Source organism: Vulpes lagopus, chromosome X (genome assembly GCF_018345385.1).
Source record: "Vulpes lagopus strain Blue_001 chromosome X, ASM1834538v1, whole genome shotgun sequence".
Classification (NCBI taxonomy): domain Eukaryota; kingdom Metazoa; phylum Chordata; class Mammalia; order Carnivora; family Canidae; genus Vulpes; species Vulpes lagopus.
This window is the reverse complement of record NC_054848.1, coordinates 1,574,129-1,602,119: the sequence shown is the minus strand read 5'-3', so window position 1 is coordinate 1,602,119 and position 27,991 is coordinate 1,574,129. Positions and strand designations below refer to the sequence as shown.

At 43.9% G+C, this 27,991-nt stretch overlaps 1 protein-coding gene across 1 annotated transcript; it reads right to left on the bottom strand.

The window, feature by feature from the left end:
* Nucleotides 1-1,917: 1,917 nt before the first annotated feature.
* On the bottom strand, nucleotides 1,918-27,726 carry ARSF (arylsulfatase F). Its single transcript, XM_041741270.1, has 11 exons — nucleotides 27,715-27,726; nucleotides 27,011-27,198; nucleotides 22,547-22,696; nucleotides 20,908-21,029; nucleotides 19,187-19,309; nucleotides 16,552-16,975; nucleotides 13,503-13,639; nucleotides 7,921-8,055; nucleotides 6,090-6,252; nucleotides 2,703-2,824; nucleotides 1,918-2,285 (listed from the first exon to the last, which is right to left on the bottom strand). The coding sequence occupies exons 1-11, from the start codon at nucleotides 27,724-27,726 to the stop codon at nucleotides 1,918-1,920; spliced, it is 1,944 nt and encodes a 647-aa protein (XP_041597204.1).
* Nucleotides 27,727-27,991: the final 265 nt, after the last annotated feature.

The window sequence follows — 27,991 nt, the reverse complement described above, 5'->3', positions numbered from 1 at the left end:
GACATGGCTTATATTTTAACTTAAAAGTTTAAAGGTATCTTCAAAACAGCTCACAGAAAAGCAAATATTGATCTAGCACTGTGCATGGGGCCATGTGCATGACCCCAAGTCTTTTATAAGAATTATCTCCATGAATCTTCACAAAAGTCCTGTGGTGTCGGTACGGTCATTATTGGCATTCTGCAAATGGAACCACTCAGCAGGAAGTGACCCAAGGACACGTGGCTGGGGAGGAGCACAGTTGGCTCTACAGATACCACTGGGTAGAATGGAAAGTGTGTCCTCGACTGTACACGGCTTCCTTCCTCCTACAGCCTTCAGTTCACAATGTATGACTTGGCACATAAAAGGGACGGAGCTGGGATGAGAGAGGACTCAGGGGTTACCAACCTGTGGTGTAGAGTGGACCATCCTTGGTCGATCCCCTTAATCATTGCACACTCTGTCTCCTTCCCCCACAAAATAAGGGGATTTAGTGAGAAGGTCTTGGAAGATCTTTCTCAGGCTAAAATTCTCAGATCATCTTCTGTGACATCCTAAATTCAAAATGAAACTTCTCACAAGATGTCTCATAAAATAAGGATGTGCTGGGAACTGTAGGAAAAGGAGTGGTGGAGACATGAAACAGCCTTTGTCAATAATCCTTTTATGGACACATAAGGTCCGACATGATTGCCCAGGATCACTTAGAAAAACGAAAACTTTGTTCAATATCCAGTATGAATATGGTTATTTGTGTTTGATAATTATATGTGGGGACTTGGGCTTAGCACGGCCAGGAATCTAGTGTTAGTCCAACAACACAAGCCATGTTCTCCTGAGCAAGTTACACAACAATTTCCAAGGCCCTTATACTTTATTGTTACATAGGAGTGTAGTGGATTGAATGGTCTTCCCCAAAAAACATATGTTGGCATCCTAAACCCTGGTACCTGTGAATGCTTCCTATTCAGAAATAGGATCTTTGCAGATGTCGGGATGATGTCCTACAGATCCAATGACGGGAGTCCTTCTAAGGAGACTGAAATTTGGAGGTGGGCCCACAGAGAGGGAAGAAGGTCACAAGAAGATGGACAGAGGGACTGGAGTGGTTGGTGTGTCTACAAGCCAACAGACACCAAGCATTGGCAGCCACCAGCTGGGACACAGCCACGCAGTGAAGGCTTCTACCCAGAGCTTCAGAGGGATGCTTTGATTTTGGGCTGCCGGCCTCCAGCACTGACAGAGAATGAATCTCTGTGTTTGAAGCCACCACGCTGGCGGCGACCTGTTAGGGCAGCCCCCTCCCAAACTCATGTGAGGAGTCGTCCCCGAATCACGGCGGCGCAGTACGGAGAAGAGCCTCCATCGAAGTTGTGGCGTAACCTCAGGGCAAAATCAACACGGGGGTCCCTCCCAAGCTTTTGATGGACTATTCTCAACTCGGTTTCATCTGTGGGTGAGAATCAATCCTTTCTGTCGGCTTAACGGCTACTTTAGGCTACTTCCTTTCACTGCGTCATGATTTAATCCATTATTATTTTGTCACCTATTCAGTTACCCAGATGGCAATTATTCAATTCACGTTCAATCGTAATTTCAGTTATGATGCTTTAATGGTGGCTATTTTTCCGTTCCCCCGTTCCCCATCAACCAGTTAGATGCACACAGGACCTTACAGGGAGCGTTTGCTTCGGAGAGCAACAGAGACAATGGCACAAATGGATGCCATCGCGTGTTTTCTAGCACCGAAAGACAGGTTCAGATACACACCCATCACCAAAAGCAGAAAAGAAGTTAACGATCGCGTCACAACCAATGGGCATTTAGTCATCCTGCAATGGTAGACGAACCCACTGGCTCTCCAGTTCCTTCCCGAAATTTTGCAGGTGCCATGTTGGCTAACATCGACTGCTCCATCTCCATCATTGCTTCCCCTTATGCCCGCACAGTGGAGGTGCCTCCCTCCGTGTCACACAGGCAAAATGGGAACACTCCACAGCAGGGCTTCAGCCACGGGCTGTCATAATTCAATTCGGACAACTGCTGCTGGACGGGAAGGATGCTTTTCCTGTGTTCCTTCACGGCGTTGGCCACGGTCTGGATCACGACATCGTACAAGGGCTCTGTGTCCTGTGTCAGAGGTGTGGACTCGGAGGGATCCCTGGTGAGGTCAAAGAGCAGAGGAGGGTCGTGGTAGGTGACCAGTTTGCCGGAGCATCGGCAAAAGAGGGTCTCAAAGCAGGCGTGAGCTCCTGGCGGCTGGAACACGGGTGTCACGTAGTGGACCTTCCACACTGCATCACCTGGACAAGAAGAGCCACGTCAGAGACAGCCAACCCGCATGCCAACCGACCTTGTGTTCTTCCACCGTCTCAAGCATGTGTCCTGGTCTTTCTCTTGGCCCACGGGTTAATGCTAAATATCATTCAGTCCTTACAATTCAGTACTAAGAAATCAGAATCCCCTAGGAGAACTTTCTGCACGCTTGGAAGCAGCCGTTCATTATGCTTCTCAAAATAGGCCATTTCTTCAAGATATCCTCCCCTGTCTAAAGAGTGTGGCTCTTGGAAAGTTTTCCAAGACGGTATTTTCAGCGGTCACCCCAGAATCGAAGGACTGGTCTGGAGGTGGGGGAGGGGGAGAAAGGAACAAAGTTTTGAGAACGGACTTGAGTGACATTAATCTTGGCATCCGCAAGGAGCAGGGGCTGGTGTACTCACTGTCCTTGGGGTGCCAGCGCACGGCGTGAAGGAACGCGCCACAGTAGTGGTAAAGGAACTCATGCTCTGACCGCTGGACTTCACCCTGAAGCAGGGGCATGAGGTTCCGGCCGTCAATCACCCTGCAGACACACACAAAGGACGTCAGGCAAAGGAGGTTGGCCAAGTGGCTGTTGGGAGGATGGTCAGTGCATTCCATGACATTTCCCGGGCCCGGAGAGCACCGTGCTGACTTTTCTGGAAATCTGTGCACAGTGTCATGGACGCTACATTGTCATGGGAAATCCAGAAAATAAACCTCAGCTTTTACAGTGAAAAATCAAGAAAGAGGGACACGTGGGTGGCTCAGCAGTAGAGCATCTTCCCTTTGACTCAGGGCATGATCCTGGAGTCCTGGGATCGAGTCCCACATTGGGCTCCCTGCTTCTCCCTCTGCCTGTATCTCTGCCTCTCTCTCTCTGTGCCTCTCATGAATAGATAAATGAAGTCCTAAAAAAAAAAAAAAAGAAAAATCAAGACAGAGGAGTGTGTCAATGCATGTCCATCTAAAGAGCACTGCAGCTTTCAAAAGCTCAGTTTCCTGGAAGACTTTACAAACCAAAATTTCATCTGCAATTGCCTTGCTCCCCTGAAAGGGAGAACTTCTAAGGGGCGCCCGGTGGCTCAGTCGTTAAGCGTCCGACTCTCAATTTCAGCTTAGGTCATGATCTCAGGGCTGTGAGATCGAGCTCCACATTGGGCTCAATCTCTGCTTGAGATTCTCTTTCCTTCTTCCTCTGCCCTCTCCCAGCTGGTGCACACCCTCTCTAAATAAATAAATAAATAAATAGCATATTTTTTAAAAAGAACCTTGGGATGCCTGGGTGGCTCAGCGGGTTGAGCATCTGCCTTTGGCTCAGGACATGATCCCAGATTCCTGGGATCGAGTCCCACATCGGGTTCCTTGCATGAAGCCTGGTTCTCCTCCCTCTGCCTGTGTCTCTGCCCCTCTCTCTGTGTGTCTCTCATGAATAAATAAATAAAATCTTTAAAACAAACAAATAAACAAAAAAAAAACAAAATAAAATAAAATAAAAAAATAATCTCTAAAAAATCTTATGCTTTCTCAGTTATATTAGAAAATGGACCTTCTATAATATTAGAAAAAATAAAACCGAAGTTGTAATAAAAAATACAATAAGTGTCACATGATCCTAAAAATGATGGTAAAAGAAATGGCACTGTGTTTATTCTCAGATACAATGCTTGCCTGTATTGGTAATCCCTTAGAAAGCTGGTGGAACTAAGTTAGGCAAGGTCACCGGTATAGAATTTTTTTTGGTTAGAATTTTATTTCCAAAAAACAAAAAAAAAAGAATTTTATTTCTATATCTCAGCAATGAACAATTGGGAGTTCCATTTTTTAAAATACCACTTACTACAGCATCATAAGACATGGGATATGGAGGGATATCTTAAAAAAAAAAAAGATTTTATTTTTTGAAGAGAGAGAGCACCAGTGGGAGCAGTGCCAGAGGGAGAAGCTTAGTCGCTGAGCAATGAGCCCAACTCAATCCCGGGACTCCAAGATCATGATCTGAGCCAAAGGCGGGCGCTTAACTGACTGAGCCACCCAGGCTGGGCACCAAGGATATCTTTTTTTTTTTTAGTACCAAAATTTTGTGTGCTGCAGCTACAAAACACGTGATAACAGAACTCAAAGGAGAGATAAACAATGTTCATAGATTGAAAGACTCAAAATTGTTCAGATCCTGATTTTTAACAAACCGATCTATAAATTGAATGCAATCTCGACCAAGATCCGGTCTTGTAGAAAGTGAGAAATGTTTTTTTTTTTTTTCTATAATAGACAACATCGTTAGTCGCGAGGGAAACACAAATTTCCACCACCATGAGATTCGACTACACAGTTATTATAATGGTTACCATGGAAAAGAATGGCCATACCAAATATGGTGGGAATGCCAAATGGGGCAACCATTTTGAAAGCCAATAGGACAAGTTTCTCATAAACATATATCAACCCATATTGATAATAGACCAGATTCCCCACTCTTGGGCATTTACCGGAGAGAAATACAACATTGATGTCTACACAAAGACCTCTATGCAAATATGCAATGCAACGTTCATCCTAAGAGCCGACTTTGCTTTTAGAATCTCACAGAGTCCTTCACCTCGGTTTTCCATTAAAGACTAAAAAAGTGCCGGTAGTAATGATAGGGCATTTTTAGAGCTAATTCTGGAAAAAAAAAAAAAACAGATTGATTACATGAAGGAAAACCTTAGAGCTCAGAGGACATTATTTCTTGAGACTGTAATTCTGCGCGACCTTTTATGAGTCCAATATAGACTATAGCAACATCCCAAAGTCCATAGACTCTACTGAGATCGAGGAAAGTTACTTTTATGACTATGATTGGCTTGGTTGAAAAAAACTACATTTCCGCTAACATAACTATTTTTTTAAAAAATGGATAATTAGCCAAAATTGATAAATATACTTCTTAGCATAGGGGACTTGTATTTTGTTATTATTTCATATAAATTATCAATAAATCCTATTATTGGCTAAAACAAAGGTTAAAAAAAAAAGAGGAGATCGTTCTTTGCTGCTGTTTCTAATTTGCTTTGGGCTCCACTCTATTTTGGTTCAGAAAGACTTCAGAAAGCTCCATTGCATGAAGAAGGAAACATTAGAATCAGTCTTTGGGCTTACAAGGGACAAGCGGTGTTGGGTTGGAGCCGCTGCAATAAACTATCAGAAAGTCACCCGCAAGCCTGCCTTGGTTGGTTGTTCCCAGGGACTGGGACTGTGCCATATGAAGGCTGTCCTCCTGCTGGAATTCAAAATAGTCACAACAGAATTCCAAGTAGCCCTGGAATGCCTTACCCTCCTGTCAGCCTTCCCGACCTTGCACAGTCCAGTCCAAGGAATCGTTATTCTCATACACGGATGAGCGTTTTACCAGCCACATCCTCATCCCCAAACCTCCCTGTGTCCACTTATCTCCCCAGTGAAAGCCATAGAGTATCTAGGATGTGCCACGTAGTCATATAAGACCAATAATGGGGATCCCTGGGTGGCGCAGCGGTTTAGCGCCTGCCTTTGGCCCAGGGCGCGATCCTGGAGACCCGGGATCGAATCCCACATCGGGCTCCCGGTGCATGGAGCCTGCTTCTCCCTCTGCCTGTGTCTCTGCCTCTCTCTCTCTCTCTGTGTGACTATCATAAATAAATGAAAATTTAAAAAAAAAATTAAAAAAAAAAAAAGACCAATAATGCTCAATACGCAAAGCTAAACTTCCTGTTAAGCTAGAGTTTTGTGGCTTTTGTCCCAAATACTCTGAGAACAAAGATGATGTGAACAGGGGTTACGATTATCACCTGTCCTGAGGGACTGAGCTTCCTGATACGGCTGCTAGCGTGGGGAAAATATCCATTAAACTGGTAGGCTCCTCAATCACTTTCCCAGCTGGCAATCTTCCCGGCCAGCGGATGAGTCCCGGAACACGGATTCCACCTTCCCAGCCGGCCATGCCTTTCCCACCTACGAGGTGAGGCAACAGAGGGCCAGTTAGAATTGTTGGGGTGGCAAGACTGCTTAAAAAAAAAAAAACAAAAAAATGTACAGTAGCATCAATACAGACAACACATTCAGGACTGACCCCGTACAGAGTCCTGATGGGGTCAGCAGTACACGTCCATGGAATTACTATTTCTTGGGCTGCTGACGGGTGTTTAACCGAATAACTCATTGTATTTGAGATGGGGCATGTGCACTGGCTACACTGTCTGCCCCCAGTGCTGTTATCCTGCATATACAGCTGCTTCATCCCCCAACCACATTCACACCATTTGCTCCAAAGTTCTCCGTCAGCCTTTAAAATGAAAGCCGTGCCCTAGAAGGTTTTCTGCTCTCTTTCTCTCTCTTTTGGAGATTTACTATCTTCCAACGTATCATAGAATTGACCCACTCTTCTGTTTTGCTTGCTGTGCCTCCCTCCACCAAAATGTAAGTTCCACGAAGGCAGTGATTCTTTGGTTTTGTTCACTGCTGAGTCCAGCGCCCTGAAAATAAACTTAACGGAATCGTGTGGTTCTACATGAACGATGACCGCAAACCAGGCCATTACAGAGCATGAACCCAAGAGTCAACGATGACTGCAGGACAACAGGCATAGGCCAGGGTCCCCTTGAGCGAAGCAGGAGGAATGGCCATCCTACAGGCTTAATGGAGACTTATTACTTCATTAGATTGCTCCAACTGGAGTGTCAATCACACCAGATGGAGAAATGGAGATTCTCTTTTGTTTTTTTTTAATGTCCTCATAGGTAAAAATAGAGTTTCAGTAATAACGCTTTCCCTCATGGCATATACTTGCTTTCCTAAGCATGCACTTTACTTGTGCCAGCCCTAAGAGAGCAGACACCCACACTCTGCCTCCAGAATGAAGCAAAGATGATCCCATTCACACAAAAATCATTATTCCCTGCTGAATCTGTATTCTCATTCATGCAAATACAGGCTCGGTTGTTTCGCATTCAGTGGGAAAGCACAAATATTATATTTTCCTCTGGAAGGAAACTTTGAAATCTCTTTCAGTAGATATGACAAGATGCACTGAACACTTTCCAGATGATTTTCTTATCTGGAAACACATCAAGATACACGTCATGGGTCGGGCCAATGCGGTGGCTAATGGGACATGTTTTCATGGACTAAATGTTGCACCAGGATACGGGGCTGGTATCCGTGCATTCAATTATGAAACCAAAGACAGGGTTGCTACTTTGTGTGCTAAGTCATATCTTGACAAGAGAGCACCAACACTTCCTTAGTCACCAAGGAGCCTCTGGTTTTTGACGTCTTGGCTCTGGCTACCACATCAGATCTTCTACCAACAGCCTTGTACATGTGTAATCAATGACTTGGTACATATTCAATTCATTGGCAGAGTCCCATAAAGGCATGTGGTTTCATTAATGCTTTATCATCTCATGGGGTTGCCAGGGCGGCTAGCTTCTCTCATAATGTTGGCAGATTTAGGCCCGTTTCATTGGTTATCAGACCCCTGCTTTATTTCACCCAGATTCAAGTCAAATGCACTTTTTCACCTTTCCCTGCGTTCAACTGTTCATTTTATGGATTCCCATTATCGTGAGCCCAGGAGAGCTGACTTACAACCAGACCCCACCCATGATCCCCACTCCTCACCTCTGTATATTCCGTTCCACCCACCATGCTGAGAGTGGCCCACCCGTGACTCCAAATGCCCTCCGTGGTCTGATGTAAAGTAGACAAGTGTGCGGTTCTTCAGATGAAAATCGTCGATAGCATCAAGAATTTTGCCTGAAATAGTAAAAAAAAAAAGAGGGGGGACACATGTAATGGAAGTCATTATGAGCTTTGGGCTATGACGCTAGTCCAACTTGCAGCACGTTTGTACGGGAGTCACTGCCAAACTGTTTCTCATCGACGATGCACCTGCTGACGGTGGGTGGTGTGTGAGCTCAAGGAGAGCTACGTTTTCCGAATTCCTCAAGAGCATCTTGTGTTGGACAGATGATTATGTTAAATTAGGAGTGGAAATGGATTTATCCTTTACTATTTTACTATTATCCCTTGTTACATCATTATTGCATAATAATAATTATTTTTATTATTTTATGATGCAGACACCAACATTCACACTTTTAACTTTAAGTTATGTTTAGCTCTTGTTGGTTTTTCTTTGGGGACTTCGCTGTTTCTGTTCTTGGTTTATACAGACTCCTGTATTAAGGTATGAAAACATGTCACATCGTTGGCAATAGTTCCTCCTTTGGCAAGGAGCGTGCCTTGTCTTTTGCAATCACATTTGTCCCATGGCGTTAGGACCCACCCTAAGACCTCACCATAACTCGATTCCATCTGCAAAGGCTCTATTTCCAAATACCGACACATTCAGAGATTCCAGAAGTTAGTACATGGACCTTTCTTTTGGAGGATACAAAGCCACGCCCAACACCGACTTTACCAATATATTCCATCCCTGCCACTCTGACTTGGTTTCCCTCCTTGGATCTTCTCCTCACTGGACCATCTCCATGGACATCTATTTCTGCTTCCCTGATCTAACATCAAAACTTCTGCGTGTAGTTCAGTGTCGTAAGTTTTAATTTTGATAGCACTTTCTTTGCAACCATAAAAGTGTATCTGGATCCTTTCTCTTAACTGGCTTCCCATCAGACGTCCTTGGGCAATTTCGTTTCTTATCACTTTCTTTCCCCATGTGTACTTCATCGTCATCCTACTAAGGAGCGCACCCCAAGTAAGAGTAATTAATATTTTCATTAGAATCACCTTAAGCCTCGATATTAATTTTGGAATCATGAATATTTCATGAGTCACCATTCCCATCCAGGATCTGGTATATTTCCACTTACTAAGGTTTTCTCTTATGAGTTACTTGGATTCAACAAGATCACTTACTTTTTGAACATATTTCTATATATTGGTTGTTGATATTGGGCCTGCTACGAATGATACCTATCACCTACTGTATCTTAAAATGGGATATTTTTAATATAGAGGAAAAGTCTTTTGGTGCATATTTCTAACAGAAATATTTTAGGATAGACATGTATGTACATAGATATTAGAGTATACACAGTATAATTATATTATGCTTATTCTATACTAGGGGCATACTTAATAATTATAGCAATAAATTATATATTATCTCAATGCCTATATTATTATTTATATTATTACTATACTATGTATTAAGATAGTATATTAGCAACAATATCATACCCTGATATATGCACATGTTATATTATATAGAACATGATATACTATTACTAAAGACATATGTATACATCATAGTATATTATTATAGTTTATATTATATATTATATATGTGAAGTATATATTTACGTTGATGCTGGCAAGCATGTAACTATTGGCATGGTTAGTACCTGATTAATAATTTTTAAAAAGATTTTATTTATTTATTCATGAGAGACACAGAGAGAGAGAGAGAGAGGCAGAGACACAGGCAGAGGGAGAAGCAGGCTCCATGCAGGGAGCCCGATGTGGGACTCGATTCCGGGTCTCCAGGATCAGGCCCTGGGCTGAAGGTGGCGCTAAACTGCTGAGCCACCCGGGCTGTCCTAATTAATAACTGTTTTAAAAATCTCTCAAAACATTGAGAAGAGAGCCAGTTAAAAGCATTGATCAATATCATGCTTAAAGTTACAATATTGAAACTATTTCATTAGTGTAAGTTATAAAAGAAGACTTTTTCTGTCATCATCATTATTATTACTCATTTTTAAGATTATTTGATTAATGAAATTAACAGAAAACCTAAATACATGTGGACTTAGAATAAGACCTGAAGTTGATACTGTTAATGGACATAATTGTCTATCTTGAGAAACCTAGAAAGTGTAACAAAACTATTATTATATGTATATACTATGTAATGTGCCTTATTAATTATAATACTGTATATAATCTATAATTACATAACACAATATGTGAAAATATACTAATAGTTATGTATTGATAATATATTAATAATATAATACATTACCAATAATGTAACTATATTATATATTATACATAATATAATTGTAATTATAACATGCAATATGTACACAAATATTTGTTTTATTAGAGTACAGTTTTCAGCATAGATAATCATATATTTTATTGTTACGAAGTTAGTTTCAGATGTTTCTATTCTTAGTATTTCAAGAGATTTAAAAAAAATAATTACATAGTGGTCATGGAAATGCATAACACCTTTATATAAAAATGAATTTATGTTATAAATGTAATATGTTTCTTTCTAGCAGCAATTGAAAAAGATCATATAAAAATGTATAGATATGAATGTATTTATACAGTCATCGGATTTATATCATACAAATTTACATTATATATTTATTATATGGTATATATATTATATATTATCATTGTTCATTATGTTATATATTATAGATATTACATAAGACAAATATGCACAAATATTATAGATACTGTATAGTACAAATATATATGTACACATATACACATTTCAGTTGCTGCTAGACGGGTGCTAATCATTTCCATGGGCACTACCTAATATTTTTTTAAAGATTTTATTTATTTATTCATAAAAGACACAGAGAAAGAGAGAGGGAGAGACACAGGCAGAGGGAGAAGCAAGCTCCATGCAGGGAGCCCGATGTGGGACTCGATCCCAGGACTCCAGGATCAGGCCCTGGGCTGAAGGCGGCGCTAAACCGCTGAGCCACCCAGGCTTCCCATTACCTAATTATTTTTTAAACTTCTCTCAAAGTTACTTGACACCTGTAAAGAAGAACTGTCTATGTTGGAAACCCTAGAGATTTCTGTGATGCTGGAAATAGACGTATCATACCTAACATTTTATATATGCGTTCCATACACGTGTCTTGGTATTTGCGTGTACAGGTAACTTTCTCAGACACTTTGGCCATCTCCTGGGCTCCTGCAGCCCTGTCCAGGGGAGCCGCCAAGTGCACCTGCACAACCTCGCACACAAGCAGCCCAGAATCCCAATCCTAGACATCATCACTTTGTGCAAACAGGTCCAGCCAAGCCTCTCTTCCTGCTGCCTTGGCTTATCTGTCTGCCTCACCTTGGACACTCACCCTCTCCTCCCAATCTGGAGGAACCTGCTCTGAGCTACTGAATTCACCAAGACTCCTGTCGGACGCATGACTAATTAGGCCCCAGAGGATTTCCCCTGGGTCAGGTAGGGAATGTCATTTGCATCGGATGCCTCCATCTGGGTTTGAGGAAGGAGGAAGCCAGGTGGAGGGTGGGTAGGTGGGAGTTTCCGAAGCTTTCCCAACACCTGTGAAATGACAGCCTGTAGGAGTCTGAGGGGTTATGGAATGTTTCAGAAGAACCTAGCCATGTTTCCTCATTTCTTTTCTTTTTTTTTATTTATTTATTTATTTATGATAGTCACAGAGAGAGAGAGAGGCAGAGACACAGGCGGAGGGAGAAGCAGGCTCCATGCACCGGGAGCCTGATATGGGATTCGATCCCGAGTCTCCAGGATCGCGCCCTGGGCCAAAGGCAGGCGCCAAACTGCTGCGCCACCCAGGGATCCCCATGTTTCCTCATTTCTGTCCATCTCTGTCAGACCCTCCACCAGCACCCCTGAGCTAGTGAATAGGAGTGAGTGGGTCTAATTCTGGCTCCTCGGGGCATGACCTATAACCTGGAGCCTGCCCACAATATCTCATGCTTTTCTTTCCTCATCTTCCAAGCGAATAACAAGGATGAGTATGATCCCCATCTCCTAGAATGTTTATGGGGATCAATCCAGAACACGCCGGAGCAGTGCATGTCATATGAGTCAAGCCGTTTATTCGATCAATAGATCCCCCTGTTTAACCATTAAAAGTTCACTTTAACAAACGTATTAGTATGATATCCCAACCAGGACCCAATAAGTAATTTTTATTCTTAGTATTTCTGAAATTACATGTCGAAACAGATGATTATTTGTCCTGAAAGCTCAGTTCGGCCTGGACAGACAAACATACCCAACCCATGGGTCCCAATGGCTTATGAATTTCAGGCACATTCTTTGAAAATATGGCTTTCAAATACCCGGCATGTCTGCAAAGCTTCAGCGCACCCATGGGGAGGTGTGTCATCACCTGAGGACCACGGAAAAAAATCCCACGGGGATCAAACCCCACCTGGAATACCTTATTTGCTGCATTAATACCACATCATTTGTTATATTCACTTAGTTTGCTAATTTTGTCTTGATTTAAAATTTTAAAGCAAATAGGATTCGTTTGTGGTCTTTGTTTTTAGTGATGACATCCTGACTTGGCGTTCTTTACATACTTCACACACCCAGACACACACACACACACACGTGCTTACAGAAACATAGACATATGTGCCTATGTTTAGTCAAATAGTATTTATATTTTAAATAATTTTTAGGAACACCTGGATGGCTCAGGTGGTAAAGCATCTGCCGTCGGCTTAGGTCACGATCCCGGGATCCTGGGATGCAGCCCCACATCAGGCTCCCTGCTCAGTGGGGGAATCTGCTTCTCCTTCCCCCGGCTCTTCTTTTCTCTCTCCCTCAGTCTCAAAGAAATAACTAAAATCCTTTTTAAAATTTTTTAAAAATAATTTTTAAATGTTTTCTATATTTTTAAGACTGTGAATTGACAATATTTTTTGGCTTCCCTTTGCTCAGGCTTGAATTCTCTCTTTCTAAAAAGATCCTATTTATTTGTTCAAGAGACAGAGTGAGAGAGCAGAGGGAGGAGCAGAGGGAGAGGGAGAAGCAGACTCTGGTGCTGAGCACAGAGCTCGAGACAGGGTTCAATCCCAGGATCCAGAGATCACGACCAGAGCTGAAACCAAGAGTCAGGTGCTCAACCGACTGAATCAGCCAGGTGCCTTGGTCAGTCTTATTTCTCTGATTACTAAAATCTATTTCATGCCAACATCCCACATTTGGAAGTTGTTATAACCAAAAGCTTTTGTCCTGCCAACACACGAGGCCAGCCCCATGAGCTTTTCAGCCATCCTGTCGCAAAACTGGAACCTGATTTGCTCACTAATATACGTACCATAGAAACACTGGGAGCTCCATGGAGAGGGCAAGCATTGAGTGTACTTTTGTGCTGACTTTGCTCAGGACTTCCACTTGCGACATCATTGGGGCAGCCCTGGGGGCCGTGTCTGGGTGTCCTGAACTATCAAAACATGGAGTTCCCATCTCTGTAGGTCCTGCCACTTACCCACCATGGAGTCCATCTCCTGCACGTTGTCCCCGTATAAGCCATGCTTGCTGGTGCCAATGAACTCGGTTGTTGTGGGGAGAGGCACATGTACGTGCAGAAAGGTAAAAACAAGGAGGAAAGGTCCTTCACGGTTCCTGGAGGGACATCAATCACTTAGCATATGAGTTTGCAAAGTGTGGGGAAGTAGATCACATCATTTTTTTGTCACACAGTGTCCGTCTGTCCCCAATGCACCCAAGAGAGCAGATGCACACATGAGGCAGAAACCATTCAGGCTGGGGTGGATCTCAGGATCCCCTAGCATTTGGACTGTTCCCCAAGGACACATGTGGGACAGCTAGATTCCTGAGTAGCCCCACCTGGCACGACGGAGCTCATAAGCCCATCCAGCTCTGCCTGGCACACCTTCCCATGGCTAATAAAGTCTCTCAGGCCACAGTAACACCTGACAGACCCAAAGGGATGGTGGCTCGGGAGTGGTTTCTTAGATATGCCAACTCTTTCACAACCCCCAAGCAAGCATGGACAGAAACATCTTGGCAGCATGTCTCCACACCTTCAGATATCCTGTGAGGACATAGGAAATGAGGTTGGCCCACTTTGAGCTGTGATGATCCACAGGGAATGTAGGTCAGCAGCTAACCAGAGCAGCACACGGCACAAATGACAGTCTTTGGGAAATTTCTACTCTGATGACATATCATGGTGTAAAGAACGAAGGAAAAAATGAAAAAAGAAAGTTGCGCTATGGAGAGCTGGGTTGAATGGCATCTTTCCACAACTGATGTCCACCAAAAAGCTCAGAAAATTTCTGCTGTGTTAAGCCTCTCGGTTTTTGGCACTTTTTAATGGCATCACTATGAAGCTGACACATGTCATACTGAGGATCGAGATGATACCTATGTTGCTTTATGTAGCAAAAGGTAATCTGCAGATGGGATTAGGTTCAGGATCTTGAGATGGGGAGATAAGTCCAAATTCTCTGAATCACAAAGGTCCTTGAAAGAGGGACCCCAATATGGTCAAAATCGGATAAAAATAGTGTGGATAAGTGATAACCGAAGTAAAGATGCAACCAATCAGCTATACGTCAAGGAAATACTGCAGCTCCTCCAATCTGGGATGAGAAACAGACTTCCCCTGAACCTCCAGAATGGGCTAGTCCTGCCAATGCCTCGATTTTAGCCCTGTAATGTGAGATTCAGATTCTTGGCCTCCAGTACCATAAAATAATACATTTGTGTTGTTTTAAGCCACTCTCATTTGCAGAAACCTGTTCCAGCAGCCATAGGAGACTCACACACTCAGAATCCAGATAAAAGCAATTTCTATCATCTGTGAACCTACGCCACATGCTCATGGCCACATTATTAATCCTCATAGTCCCCGTTTCTTTTCAGTATGGTGCCACTGTGGATCACAAAGAGCTTCTGAAAGCCAACGCAAGTTTTGCTGATGGAAGTACATTTTTCACACCCCAGTATTTGTTCATGATGTACTAATGTAAACAGTAAGCAACGCCCTGTGCGGGTGTCTTCAGACTTAAAGGGGCTCACAGAATGGAATAGAATCTCTCATCTTGAGCTCTTGGTGTGACAAATGCCACCTCACAACATGCTAATGTGTCCCTTTGCAAAACATCTGTGCTTCTGCGCATATGGAAAGTAGCAGGGAATAAAGAGCTTGCCGTGAATGAAACCAGCCATTCCGTTGCATCTACAAGGCAAAGATGGTTTAATCTCTCACAGACTCTAAATTTGTATTGTGCCCACCTTGGCTATAAGGTAAGGACCAAGCTAGATACAAGTTGCCCAAGAGCCTTTACACCACCAAACAGTGCTATGTGCCAAACACACCAGCTTACAGATCCCTACCCCAGGATGATCTCAGCCTCAATGATGACACCTCCAAAGACCTTATTCCCAAGATCACCTGCTGAGTTTCTAGGTAGACATGAATTCTGGAGGGATGTCATTTAACTCAGATCATCATGACACAACTTTTTAAAAATTCATTTTCCCCTTTCTTGACATTGTGACATTTATCAGAGCACAAATTTTTCAGAGTGGCATTTGCATCATGTGCTGCCCTCATTAGCTGAGGGCCTATCTTCCTTATGCTTGAGCTTCGTGCAGTAATGCCTGGCCACTTCTTCATTTCATCCTTGTTCACCTTTGAAGATTCAGTCAACATATCTTCTCAAGTATGGCTTTCCTGATATCTTGGAAAATCCCTACAGTTTGGACTGATACCACCCTGGTTTTATGCCCACTAGCTTATTTCTTATCATGGGCTTGTACATATGTGATCATCAATGATATCAACTTGTCCCTGACATTCAGACCCCAGGACGGCGATCGATAAAGATAAAGCTTCAGTCAATGTTGCAATGGCCAATAGAAAATGTGTTCACATTCTCTCTCTTTTTTTTTTTAAGATTCAAAAAGTGAAGGCCCATAAATGTGGCTCCTTTGGAAAGTTTCCAGCGACTTTGTTCTGCATGCATTGGGCTTTATAATGATCACCACTGACCTCAGCTGAATAATACCCTTTACATATCTCATGCTCAATGATATGCCTTCTGATTTTAACTTCTCAAAGAGATTTTTTGCCTAACAGGAAAACAGCACAGTGACCAACCTACTCTACTATCTAGTTTCCTGGTAAATGCATTTCCCACTGTGCATTAATATGCAGACAATATAATTATTAAGTATTAATATTATTAACCATAAATTAATAAGCCAGATTTCTAAGTGTGAGTCTACCTGCTTTGGTCTGACCAAATATGAATTTCAAGGCCAATGGAGAAATTGTGATTTTAATAACAAAAGCTCAAACGAGATGGCCCCCCCTTAGGTACTACCTAAAGAGTCCAATTGGCATCCAAAATATACGGTATTGTATTGTCTAGTCCTAACTAGTGATATTCCATTTCCTTTCTCAGTATTGTTCAAAGCATGACCTCTTATTTTTAAAAAATACTAGTTCTGTTAACTCTGTCTTAAACTCCTTAAAATACATGGACTTTTAAAATTATCTTTACCTTTCCATAAATGAAATCGCCTCCTTCACCATGATGGAGCCAGCTCGCTCTGCCTTCATGGGCTGTTCGGTGATATCGTGCTCCCGCATGAGGAGGCAATCCCAGTACAGAGGAGATTTGTAACTGGAGAACCAAAAGTAGCCCAGCAGAAAAATAAAAAGAATCATACAGAAGATGAGGGACCAGCGAAGAGAGATCAAGCGACTCAGTTTCCCCAGGGCAAGAGTGAGGGCAGCAACAGCGACCAGCTGCACACAAAGCCATATTTTGCTCCCGATGGCTAATTCTGTGTCACGAGAGGGGTCTGGCCAGCAGGGGTCAATCAGAGTGAATGGCATGCCATAGTAGTAATCAAACCCATAATGATACGGATGATGGCACTGGTCATATCGGGACTGGCAGTTTAAGCCTTGATGCCATTTGCCTGAAATTACAAACAGACAAATTAAGCATAGTATGCTCACACACCATGAAGATCACATGAGCACTCTTCATTCAAAACAGACGACTCATGCACAAAAATGGAGCCGCAAATAGTTATCTTTTGCTTAAAAATCTGATTTCAGGACTTGATTCACCTTTCGCTCTCTTTTGCTTCACAGAAATTTGTGTTAAGAACTCATGGTGAGTGACAAGATAGGATGAAAAATAAAGGGAGGGAAATACAGTTGTGAGTTTGTAGCAAGGATGTGACCTGGGCAGTTTCTCCTCAAGAGAAAGAAAAAAAAGTCATAGGCACAAAGATGAATACATGACAGAGACAGGATAGATTATAGCTGGTGGATAAACTGGTGAGTAGGTAGGTAGATAATCGATATAGATAATGAGATAGATATGATATAAGATGGATGGACAACAGGGAAGATGGATAGATAGATAGATAGACAGATAGATAGATAGATAGATAGATAGATAGATAGATAGATAGATAGTAGATGGATGGATAGATGTAGATTATGCCTACAAAGATAGATAAATGCTAGAGATAAGATAAATGACACATGATGAATAGATAATGAATGGGTGGAGATGATAGATAGATAGATAGATAGATAGATAGATAGATAGATAGATATGATGGAAGATAGATGGGGCATGTGTACACATATGCATAGGTGGATAGATTGATAGATGAGGATGGATAGATGGGTACACTGATAACATATAGATATAGATAGATGATGATGATGATAGATAGATAGATAGATAGATAGATAGATAGATAGATATAGAGGAATGATGGAGGATGGACCAAGCATGGATAATGGATGGTTGGATAGCTCACTGGATGGAAACCCCAGGTCTATCACTAAAGTTCACTGAACTTTATTTGATAAAACTTGCCATGCCTTGAATGCTAACAAAAAGATCCACGGGCATCCTGTTGGGATGTGGACTCGAAGAGAGTATGGGCATGTGTAGCCACTAAAATGTTAATAGTTCTCCGCACGGAGTAAGGGCCACATGGAAGATGGACATACTCACATCTCTGAACACCTGAGAGGGTAAGCAGATGAGAGGCAAGGCTAGGGCCGAGGTTTTTCTGTCCTGACCTCCGTTAAGACTCTCTTCTCTTATCAATGTCAAATTGGTTACAAAAATTGATTAAAAATAGCATGATATTTTCATGCCAGTTGAAACCCAGGCTCTCAAATAGGGACAGTAGGTTTAGCTTCAAATTAGTCATCATCAGTTGAAGCCTATCATCTTTGGCAGTGAGAAAAAAGACATCGTACATCGATGGTTCCATTTTAATGATAATGAGGTGAGCAAGAGAACTTATACTGAGAAAATATACACGCACAGACAGGCTGACAAATTTGATCGTATTGTGCAACATTTGCATTAAAACATCTCCTGTGTCTCTCATCCTTGGGAAGAAGCAATTACCTTATCTTTGAAGTTAGGGGGGATGGGTTATTCTCAGACATCCCTTCTGCCTGTAAGTTATCAATGATTCTGTGAAGATGCAATGCAATTAACTAGAGATCATGATTCTTACCATCCCACTGCAGTGCAATTAGGAGACTAACTGGGGATTCAACCATTGCCAAAGGAGAGCACCATTATCGTCTCCTCTTCATTGACTCTCTCAAGCTGTAGGAGTGGTGCAAGGGGGAGCTAACCCAGGGGGACAGACTGGAAGGGGCCAGTGGAAACTTTCTGGGACAACCGAAATGCCCCTTATCTTGATTTGGGTGACAGATACAGGGTGTACATGTTTTTTAAAACATGTATATATATTTTTTTTATTTGGGCGATGGGTATAGGGTGTAGACATTTATACGGAGTCAAAAGTTGACACTTCATAAGAAATGCATAAGGCTGTTTGTGTGTTCTTGACAGGGCTCGTCACAGTTCTTAACTCATACGTGGTGAATGATATGAAGGATTTCAGAGCCTGCAGAGAATAATATAGAAAGACCACCAGAGTATAGTGTGGCCCGTATTGGGCTTCGTGCTCAGTGCAGAGTCTGCTTCAGATTCCCTCTCCCTTTTCCTCCACCCCTCCCACTCATGCTCTCACACTCTCTCTCTCTCTCTCTCTCTCAAATAAATAAATCTGTAAAAAAGAATAGAACAACACATATTATTTCTTGATAGTAAATACGTCACGCCTGTGGCTGCTTCTTACCTATCAGTGCCGTGCTATACCCTTGCTTCTTCAGTAAGGCTGCAAACGTCGTCTCATTATGAGGGAGTCCCGCGGGGGCTCCAAGTGTGATGATGACACGATCCACTGCGTTAGAAACCATTCCTGAGTGGGATGAAAAAACAAAACCAAAAAACAACAGATCACACACACACACAGTGAGTAGGTGCCTGTCAGCTAAAGAGGAAGTGAGTCACGGATGGTTCAGGAGCTGACATTGGGGTATCTGAGAAGACCTGACGCATAGTTTTTGATCCTCTGCATTCCTTCCCCAAAATAGAGCAATAAGCGAAGAAAACTGCTCACCCATGGACATCACTAATGACAAAACTAGGTGACAGGTACATGGGGACATGTCAACCATAGGCCCAAGACCTACATTTTACAGGAGAGGAAAGCAAACCAGTTTCTGAAGGACCCAGTAACCAAAGAACCAACCAGAATAGCCAACAGGTGTTCCCTGGAGAGGACTGAAAACAGAGGCACATTTCCCAGCCCCACTGCTAGAGTTCCAAGGGCGCTGGGTGTATTGAAAATGTTGCAGCTATCGAGCCTGAGGAACTCCCTAAACCAACCCATCCTGGCTTCCTTCCAAAATGGCAGCCCAACCCTGAAGCAAAATCTGGGAGCAGACAGAAAATTGAATAAGACAAAACAAAGTACGTGAAAAGGAAGAGAAATTCCAGATAAAATCAGGAGAGACAAGTCAGGTGGAGACTTTCCGAGAGGGACCTCCCGTCATTTAAATACCATATACAAGGAGGTGAGAGAAAGGTCTTCCAAGTTAGATTTGCTGACCATGCCCTCTACAGGAAACCATCTTCTGGTTTCTGAAAACCTCTGAAAACTTCTGAATAGTTTTACATAACGTGTGCAGCGCGGAGCAAAAGGAAAGAGTCAAATCGCCTATAAGTTTACCGTAAGAAAAAAAAAAAGGATAAAGAACTTATCGTTTATTGGACCCAGCTCACCTTAGCACCAGCTAAGCAAGATATCGTCAAACTCATGGGATCCGCAAGGTTATGTGACACCCTCGGGAGCTGGACGAGGGGCATTTCCGTCTTGACGGAGAATGGGACACAGATCCTGACCTGTGAGTTGTATGCTCTGCTTCCTCTTAACTACAGAATCTGTGCCCATAAAACATGACCGGTCTCATCACCTTTGAGAATATAACCATACGGCCCAGCCATTCCACCCCTTGGTGTGTATCCAAAGGAATTAAAAATACGTGTTGAGTCAAAAACATGTATGCGCAGGTACAGAGCAGAGCTATTCATAGGAGCCTAAAGCCAGAAACAGCCCAATGGCTGGTCAATTGAGGGATGGAGAAACCAAACGGCTAAAATGTGCGATAAACGATTGAGCCCTTCTGGTAAGTCCTCATGACACCCGATTAGTGGAGACGCGTCCAGTCAATTAGTTCCTTCCAAGACAGCTTCTCATTCTTGCCCTGGGATGGCAAGTCCTGCCTAAGCCAGCTCGCAGGATGCGCAGGGTGAATGGACATAGCCACGCACGGCGGGCTCGAGTCAAGTGGAGGAACCGTGGTTTCCACGCGGGCATCGAGAGCTGTGTATGCAACCATGTGTGTACGCGTGTGCGTGTTTGAACTATTTTGGAGCAAACTTTTCAAAATGGACTGGCTACGTATCATTTCGTTGAATCCTAGTGTCTCTACAGAGACTTCCCCGTCTACACACCTGATCGGATGGGGTATCTCCCCGTGAGGAAGGCAGCCCGGCTTGGGGTGCACATGGAGGCTGCGGCGATGTGATGGTTTAGCTGCACCCCTTCCCTGGCTAGGCGGTCGATGTTAGGCGTCCTGGATTGAGAGACAGAAAGGGAATTGCAGAGAGGAGGGGGGGGAGACACAGACAGAGGCGGAAACCAACACCTCCCTTTACGATGATTCCCCAAGCTCAGAACGGGAGAAAAAAGTAACTGCACACGGCGCCCTATTTCCTTTTTCTCCCCACATCATGGAAAAAAATACGGCTGAGGCTTTAGGCAGTCGTTGCCTATTGCAGGGTTGATATAATTTGGTTCTGCAATATGGTGTGTACCGAGTATACGGCCCTGGCCTTCTAAAATATATATATAAATACGCGTCTGCGGACTGATTAATTAAGGCTAATGACTTACAGACCTTGGTTATGCCTAGCGACTTCCGGACACGAGAACGCGTTCAATGCACGTGTTCTATAGACTCACGTCCCCGCTCTAGAGAAATGTTGCAACCGCTGCCTTGTCATTCCCTATAAAGATCCCTGCAGGTTGGAGACCATCAGAGAGACTTCCACAGAAGAGAAATAGTCACTGGCTGGATGCAAATAAATTGTAATGAGCTTTCTTAATGAGAGATATGATAGAACAAAGTGGAATTTTGTCCTGCCAAGACATGCTCCCAAGCTGTGATGTTTTCACGACTCCCATAAAGGGCTTCTGTTGAGCCTAGCACAAAGCCCGGGCTTGGTTTCATGTATGTTCTTTTCTTCTTTCAGAGCGCCCATTCTTAAAATAGAAGGCTATCACCTTAAAAGGGTTCCAAAATTAGGAAGCATAAAGTGACCAAGTTCCATCGCGTAAAAAGTATGCGTAAAACTCATCGCTCCTCAGGGGCGCCGGGGCGGCTGAGTCTTTTGAGTGAGTGGCTCTTGATTTCAGCTCAGGTCATGAGCTTGGGGTCATGGGATCAAGCCCCGAGTTGGGTTCCATGCTCAAAGGGGAGTCTGCTTGAGATTCTCTCTCTGTCCTTCCCCCATTCTCTCTCTCCCAATAAATTCATGCGTCTTTGAAAAAACTCATCGGTCATCATAATATTGCATATCACAGAGGGCTCACTATGTGGCAGGCAACTACTCTAAATGCTTTGCACATACGAACGCACACCTGTATACTCCCCACCTGTGTGCTCAGCCAACAAGAAGGATAAGCAAGGCACACAGAAGTAACTTGCTCAAGATTTCACCGCCAGTAAGTGCAGACCCAAGATGCAAATCCAAACTGTCCTCATTCTAATATTCTTTTCTTCTTTTCTTTTATTTTTTTTTAAGATTGTATTTATTTATTCATGAGAGAGAGGCAGAAACACAGGCAGAGGGAGAAGCAGGCTCCCTGCGGAGACCCCGATGTGAAACTCAGTCCCAGGACCCCAGGATCACTCCCGAGCCCAAGACAGATGCTCAACTGCTGAGCCACCCAGGTGTCCCTTATTTTCTTCTTTTAAAGACAAATTCCCACCCATGGATTTGGTTTTCCACGTGATGTAGCCATAAAACTTTATCAAGCTCCCAAGCCCAGACAACAGATGAAATAGCGCAACTCAACTCGAAGCCATACCTGATTGTGTCATTGCCAAAGCAGCCCAAGTCACCGATCCCAAGGTCATCCACCATCATCAGGACTATATTAGGCTTATCATCATGTACCTCTTGGGACTGGCATGGGTTTAAGAGTACACACATCCAAGACAGAGCAACGAAGAGGCTCCTGAAAAGCAAGCACAGATGTTGCACGGATGATTTAAGGAGCTACGTTCCATTGCACTGTCCCCTTCTCATGAAAGCAACAGGACTCATGAGAGACCAGGCACGTCTCCATTGAGGAACAGGTGAGCCTCTTGGATTTCTCTCCCTGAGCATCGGCTGCTGCTGTGGAGTTGAGCATCCCATGATGCTCAAAGGGAGCCTCTCCTGGGTCTCCAGCTCACATACACCAAATGCTCTTCCAGAAGGTGAAATCTGAAATCATTTGCTTAGAGACAAAGCGTTTCTTAGGCCAGAGGCAATAAGGCTCCTGAGGTCACGTCCTTGGGAGATGGAGCCAGCTGACTTTCCGTCACGGCAAACAGAATTCAAACGCGGGTTGGCGTAGAGCTTTGCCAAAGGGACATTTGATTGAAGGGAATGAAAACAGCCAGAAAAACAAGGAAAAAGTAATCCCAGGGTAAAGGGGAATGGAGAATGTTGGCGAAGAACTAAATTCTGAAAAAGGAGCAGCCCGGACTCTGAAGACCAGTCTAATCTCCTTCACAATGCTGTTCAACCCCAGTAAAAGTCCCATTTTCTCAAAGAAATACATGATTCCCTTCCCACTGGATCCCTCTTTGATTATTAGGTAATGAATATTGGACACTTGAACTATTAGTTGCATCTGCATCTTGTCTTTATCCATATTTCAAAACCCACGTCAAATATTTCCTCTGGGAGTGGGGAGAGAAGTGGTCGCTGACCCCGCTCTGTGCTCCCAGAACCCTTCGTAAACGCTCAGAAGCAATGCTGACCGCGTGAGCTGCAACGTTCTGCTTTTACCCAAACCTATTCCCCAAGACTGGGACCCGTGTGCCCGGGACTTTTCCCGTTGTCAGATCACAATAGTCAACACGCGTGTTTTCATCTACCCGAAGTGGGTTGAATTGCTTTTCTCACGTCCTGGTCTTACAAAATTTCATTTATTGTTATTTTTATCGTTGAAGTGTAGTGGGCACACAGCGTCACGTTCATTTCTGGGGCACAGCACCGTGATTTGATAGTCGGACTCGTCTATATGTTATGCTCTGCTCACCACACCCAGAGCCCTGCAACACCTGTCACCATGCGATGTTAGTCAAACATCTGCAGTATCTTAAAATAATACGACTGTGTTGGAAATCCGCACTTCACATGTATCAGTTGCCAAAATATCTCCTATTTCATTATGGACTTACCGACGTCAGAATATCACTGTACATGTTTACACCCAACCATATCTAGGAAACATAACATCGAATGCCAGTTATCTGTAAAGCTGAATTCACGGGTGTTCCCAGATTGTCTGTTACATTCAATGCATTTGCAAAATAGCTCATTACTTCCCTCACCTGAGCTTCATCACAGGGCGCTGAGTGCCTTCTTATTTTCCTTGGCCAGAGATAAAAACGTGCTGAAAAACACAAACATGCGTTATCTTCGTGTTAATTACATTAGTCTCCATTGTGAAATCCTCACAAGATCACAAAGCCCTATTTCCACTTCCAACATTTAAAACTGGTTTTTGCAAAATCTGTCAGGACACGAACCTTCCACCATCAAGGACTCTGCTGCTCTCACTTTCTTTGCTTTCAAGGAGCTCGGTCGGGTTGTACCGGGTCTGGGGTCCACCTGCTTCTTTGTGTCTCTTGAGTTAACTGACTCAGTCCCCAAACCTACCCTAATATACGTCTGCATGACAGCATAGTCTTGAGGAGCTGCTGAACCTAACAGCTTCTACTCAGAACGTCTACCTGGGATGAATTTAGGTCACCTTAAAAGATGTAGTTGCGTAAATGTATCCACTGCTTTGGTTTTGCGTTAGCACAAATCCACACCGCTCTATGGTGATTTTAGGATAGCTCATCGTCGTATCCCATGAGGGGGGACAAGGATGGGCACAGGATATTACAGTGAAATTCATTTCCATGAAAGACAACAAGCATTCATCTTCCACCTGCAAGCTGTTACTCATCGTTATAATTAAAATAATATTGGGAACATAATACGAACCACCTCCTTCATCGGTCTGTCTTACCCAAAGCAAGATGCCACAGACCACAAGAGAAGGAGCTATTGGCTAAGATATGGAAACGAAGGAAGGAGAGAGAAAGGAGAGAAGCTTATTCAGACAAACACTGGTTTATAATCAACCTCTCAATGCCTGAGCTGATCCACTGGGTTCTAGAAAATAGTCACCCGGGACGCCTGGGTGCCTCAGCAGTTGAGCATCTGCCTTTGGCTCAGGGCGTGATCCTGGGGTCTGGGATCGAGTTCCACATCGGGCTCCCCGTAGGGAGCCTGCTTCTCCCTGTGCCTGTGTCTCTGCCTCTCTGTGTGTGTGTGTGTGTCTCTCATGATTAAATAAACGTTTTTCAAAAAGAAAAGAAAAGGAAAGGAAATAGCCAAGGAGGCTTCCAAAATCCCAAGTCTGCCCATGACAACAGAAACTAATCAAGAAGCAAGAAGAATCAAGAAGCTCCATCCTAATAAGGATTCCTCAACTCACCTGTCAAGTGATGTGGTCTACCTGATGTCCAGGAGAAAAGAAGGGAGTCTTGAACTCTTGCTCCTCCTCAACAGCCACCTGGACTCGTTAGCCAAATGTCACCCTGCTGGTACCACCTCCCTCTGCAAGGAGGAGGCTGGTCCACCCTCTGCCCACCCAGATGCTTCACATTTGTGAGACACAAATGAGGCATCCTGATTTGCCTCCCTGATTTGCATCTCCTTGTACAAGCCCAGGGTGTGTGGCGGTGGGGGGTGGAATCCTAGTCAGCAAAAGCCTTGCAACCTTCCCTGCAGTAATTGAGACTTTTTATCTGTGACTACCACCAAAATGATTCATCAAGCCCAAGAAGGCTGGCTCTCCTACAGGGGAATGATCCCTTGATCCCGTTCATTGGATTCTGATGACTTCAGGAACTCCAGCGTTGCCTCGGGGCAACCTGTGTACCCAACTAGAGGAAGGAAAATACAATCTCTCCCCAACCCCCAGCATTATTTCTCCATTCTGTTCAGGAAGATGAGCTTTGAGGAATAATTTGGGGGCTCACGGACATACTATTTCTCAGCACAATGCCCCAAGTGGATTACCATCAAGCAGCAAGTGAAGCGAGACAGAGACAATCTCCCATACGATGAAAGGATGTGGGCGTAGAAGAGCCAAGGCATTGTTATCCTACACATGAAGAAAAGCTCATGAACACCCAGTTAAACAAACCAGAGCAGTTTGGGGATTAGCTGCACAGATTCTCATTAAAAAGCCCTCTTCCACCAGAACATAGTTCTCTATATTTGTCTCTTTCTCTCTATTTTTTTTTTTTGAGGGGGGAAATAGGATGCCTCATTCCAGGTGCCACTATCTGGTTCTACCATAGAGACCAGATCCTGGACCATCGGACTCAGTATACAGATTACCCCCAGGTCATCTTTGTTCCCCGGGGAGCTCTGCATGGGAATCGTATAAAAACACCAAAAAGCATGCATCAAGACGTTCTGAACCCATTCTGTGGAATGAGCACCACAAAGGGTATACCAAGTTTTCATCCTGAGCAATAAAAAAAAGGCATAAACGTGTTTCCAGATACAGATTCCCACGGCAGCTCCATAATCAGCGGGTTTAAAGTCTCGTCGGTATGTTCATTCACCGGCCCTTCCCCTCCCACGTTCTGGGGGCTGTTACTATGCATCCCGTTTTGCTTTGTGTTGTGGGGTGAGATTCTCAGGGAGTTGCACGGGGCCCTTAGCCGTCGTAGCATAAAAGGTTTTCCACAGTTGCACACTTGCACTCCGCGTCAGTAATTCGTTTTCATAGGACTCGCACATCTTGATATGTTCGGCACTTGCTGGCTGCCCCTTTATGTTAATAAATGCGACTAAGTGGCCATGATCTGTCCCGTTTCAAGTGTTGATCAATGCTACTTAACCAGTCATCCTTATATAGTGCAATGCCACTATTATAAGCAACCATCTTAAAAGTCCAGAAACAAAATCATTACAAGACAAGATGCAAGACGTCGGCCAGCCTGGGCTCGTGTTTCTTGAGTTGTATTCATCAGATACGATCCTATTAATGACGATGATTTGAAATCAACCCCGTCCCCAGATTGAGTGCTTTATGGGAATGCGTTGGAAAACCCTGATTTTACCTAAATAGGTATGATTTGACACCTGGCTACTCTCCTTGAAAGAAATGTGTGAATCTTACGAGGTAAACCTTAACAGATGCTTGAACAGGACTTTGAGGGCGTGCAAACATTTGTGATCATGTTTTGGGCATGGTGTCCCCGGTCACCGTCTTCCAAGAAAAATTGATAAGGTGCCTGCTTTGTCGAGGTTTGCTGGTTTCTGAGAGTGTAGACTGTGCCCATGGAACAGGGCGTTGCCTCCAATAGGAGGTGGAGTTAGATCGTAAACAGGCACCTGTTTACCACGGATGGTGGAGAACTTTGCTAAGCTCCTTAGACTCTCAAGTTCACGTTCCTAATGGATGGAATCATGGTTGTGCTATGAACATGGAAATGTTCATACTCATTGCTTTCAGGTAACCCGCTCAAGGCCCGTCCGTGGCTGCAGCCACTGATAATTTGAGGTGCCCCCTGGAAAGGGAGTCATCATCCTCATCCTTCACAATGATGAGATGCTGAGGATTGGATAGACCATACCAAGTGACACGGAATCAGATTCTCCGACCCTCCCTGTAGATGAAACACGTATGAGCCCAATAACAAGCACAAGCCCTATCCTCCCTTTCTGACGTAAAAACATTGCCTGCCAATAATCCAGTGTCGGGGAGGCAGCAACACATAAGTCATTTTTGCAATGAGTAACACACTGAGAATATCCTTTATGGAAAAGTGGCCAAGGGCGCTTGAGTGCCTCAGTCCATTAAGCATCTGCCCTGGGCTCAGGTCACGACCTCAGAGTCCTGGGATGGAGCCTGGCGCCGGGCTTCCTGCTCAGCCGGGCGTCTGCTTCTCCCTCCGTTCCTCCACCCACCTCGCGTGCCATCGCTTACTCTCTCTCAAATAAATGAGATTTTTTTAAAAAAAGAAAACGACCAGAGTCCCAGCGGACGTTGGAGAACTAACTCTTCTGCCTCCGAGCAAAATCGCATTCGTTCACTGCGACGCGGGGGAAGCGTTGGGTATGGGGGGCAGACATCAGAGCCATGAGGCCGAGGCGGGATGGCTCGTCGCTCACAGACAGTCTTCAGTTCCAGGACGGGAAGAGACGTGGAAATGACCAAGTGGAATAAAAGACCACAGAGGAACAG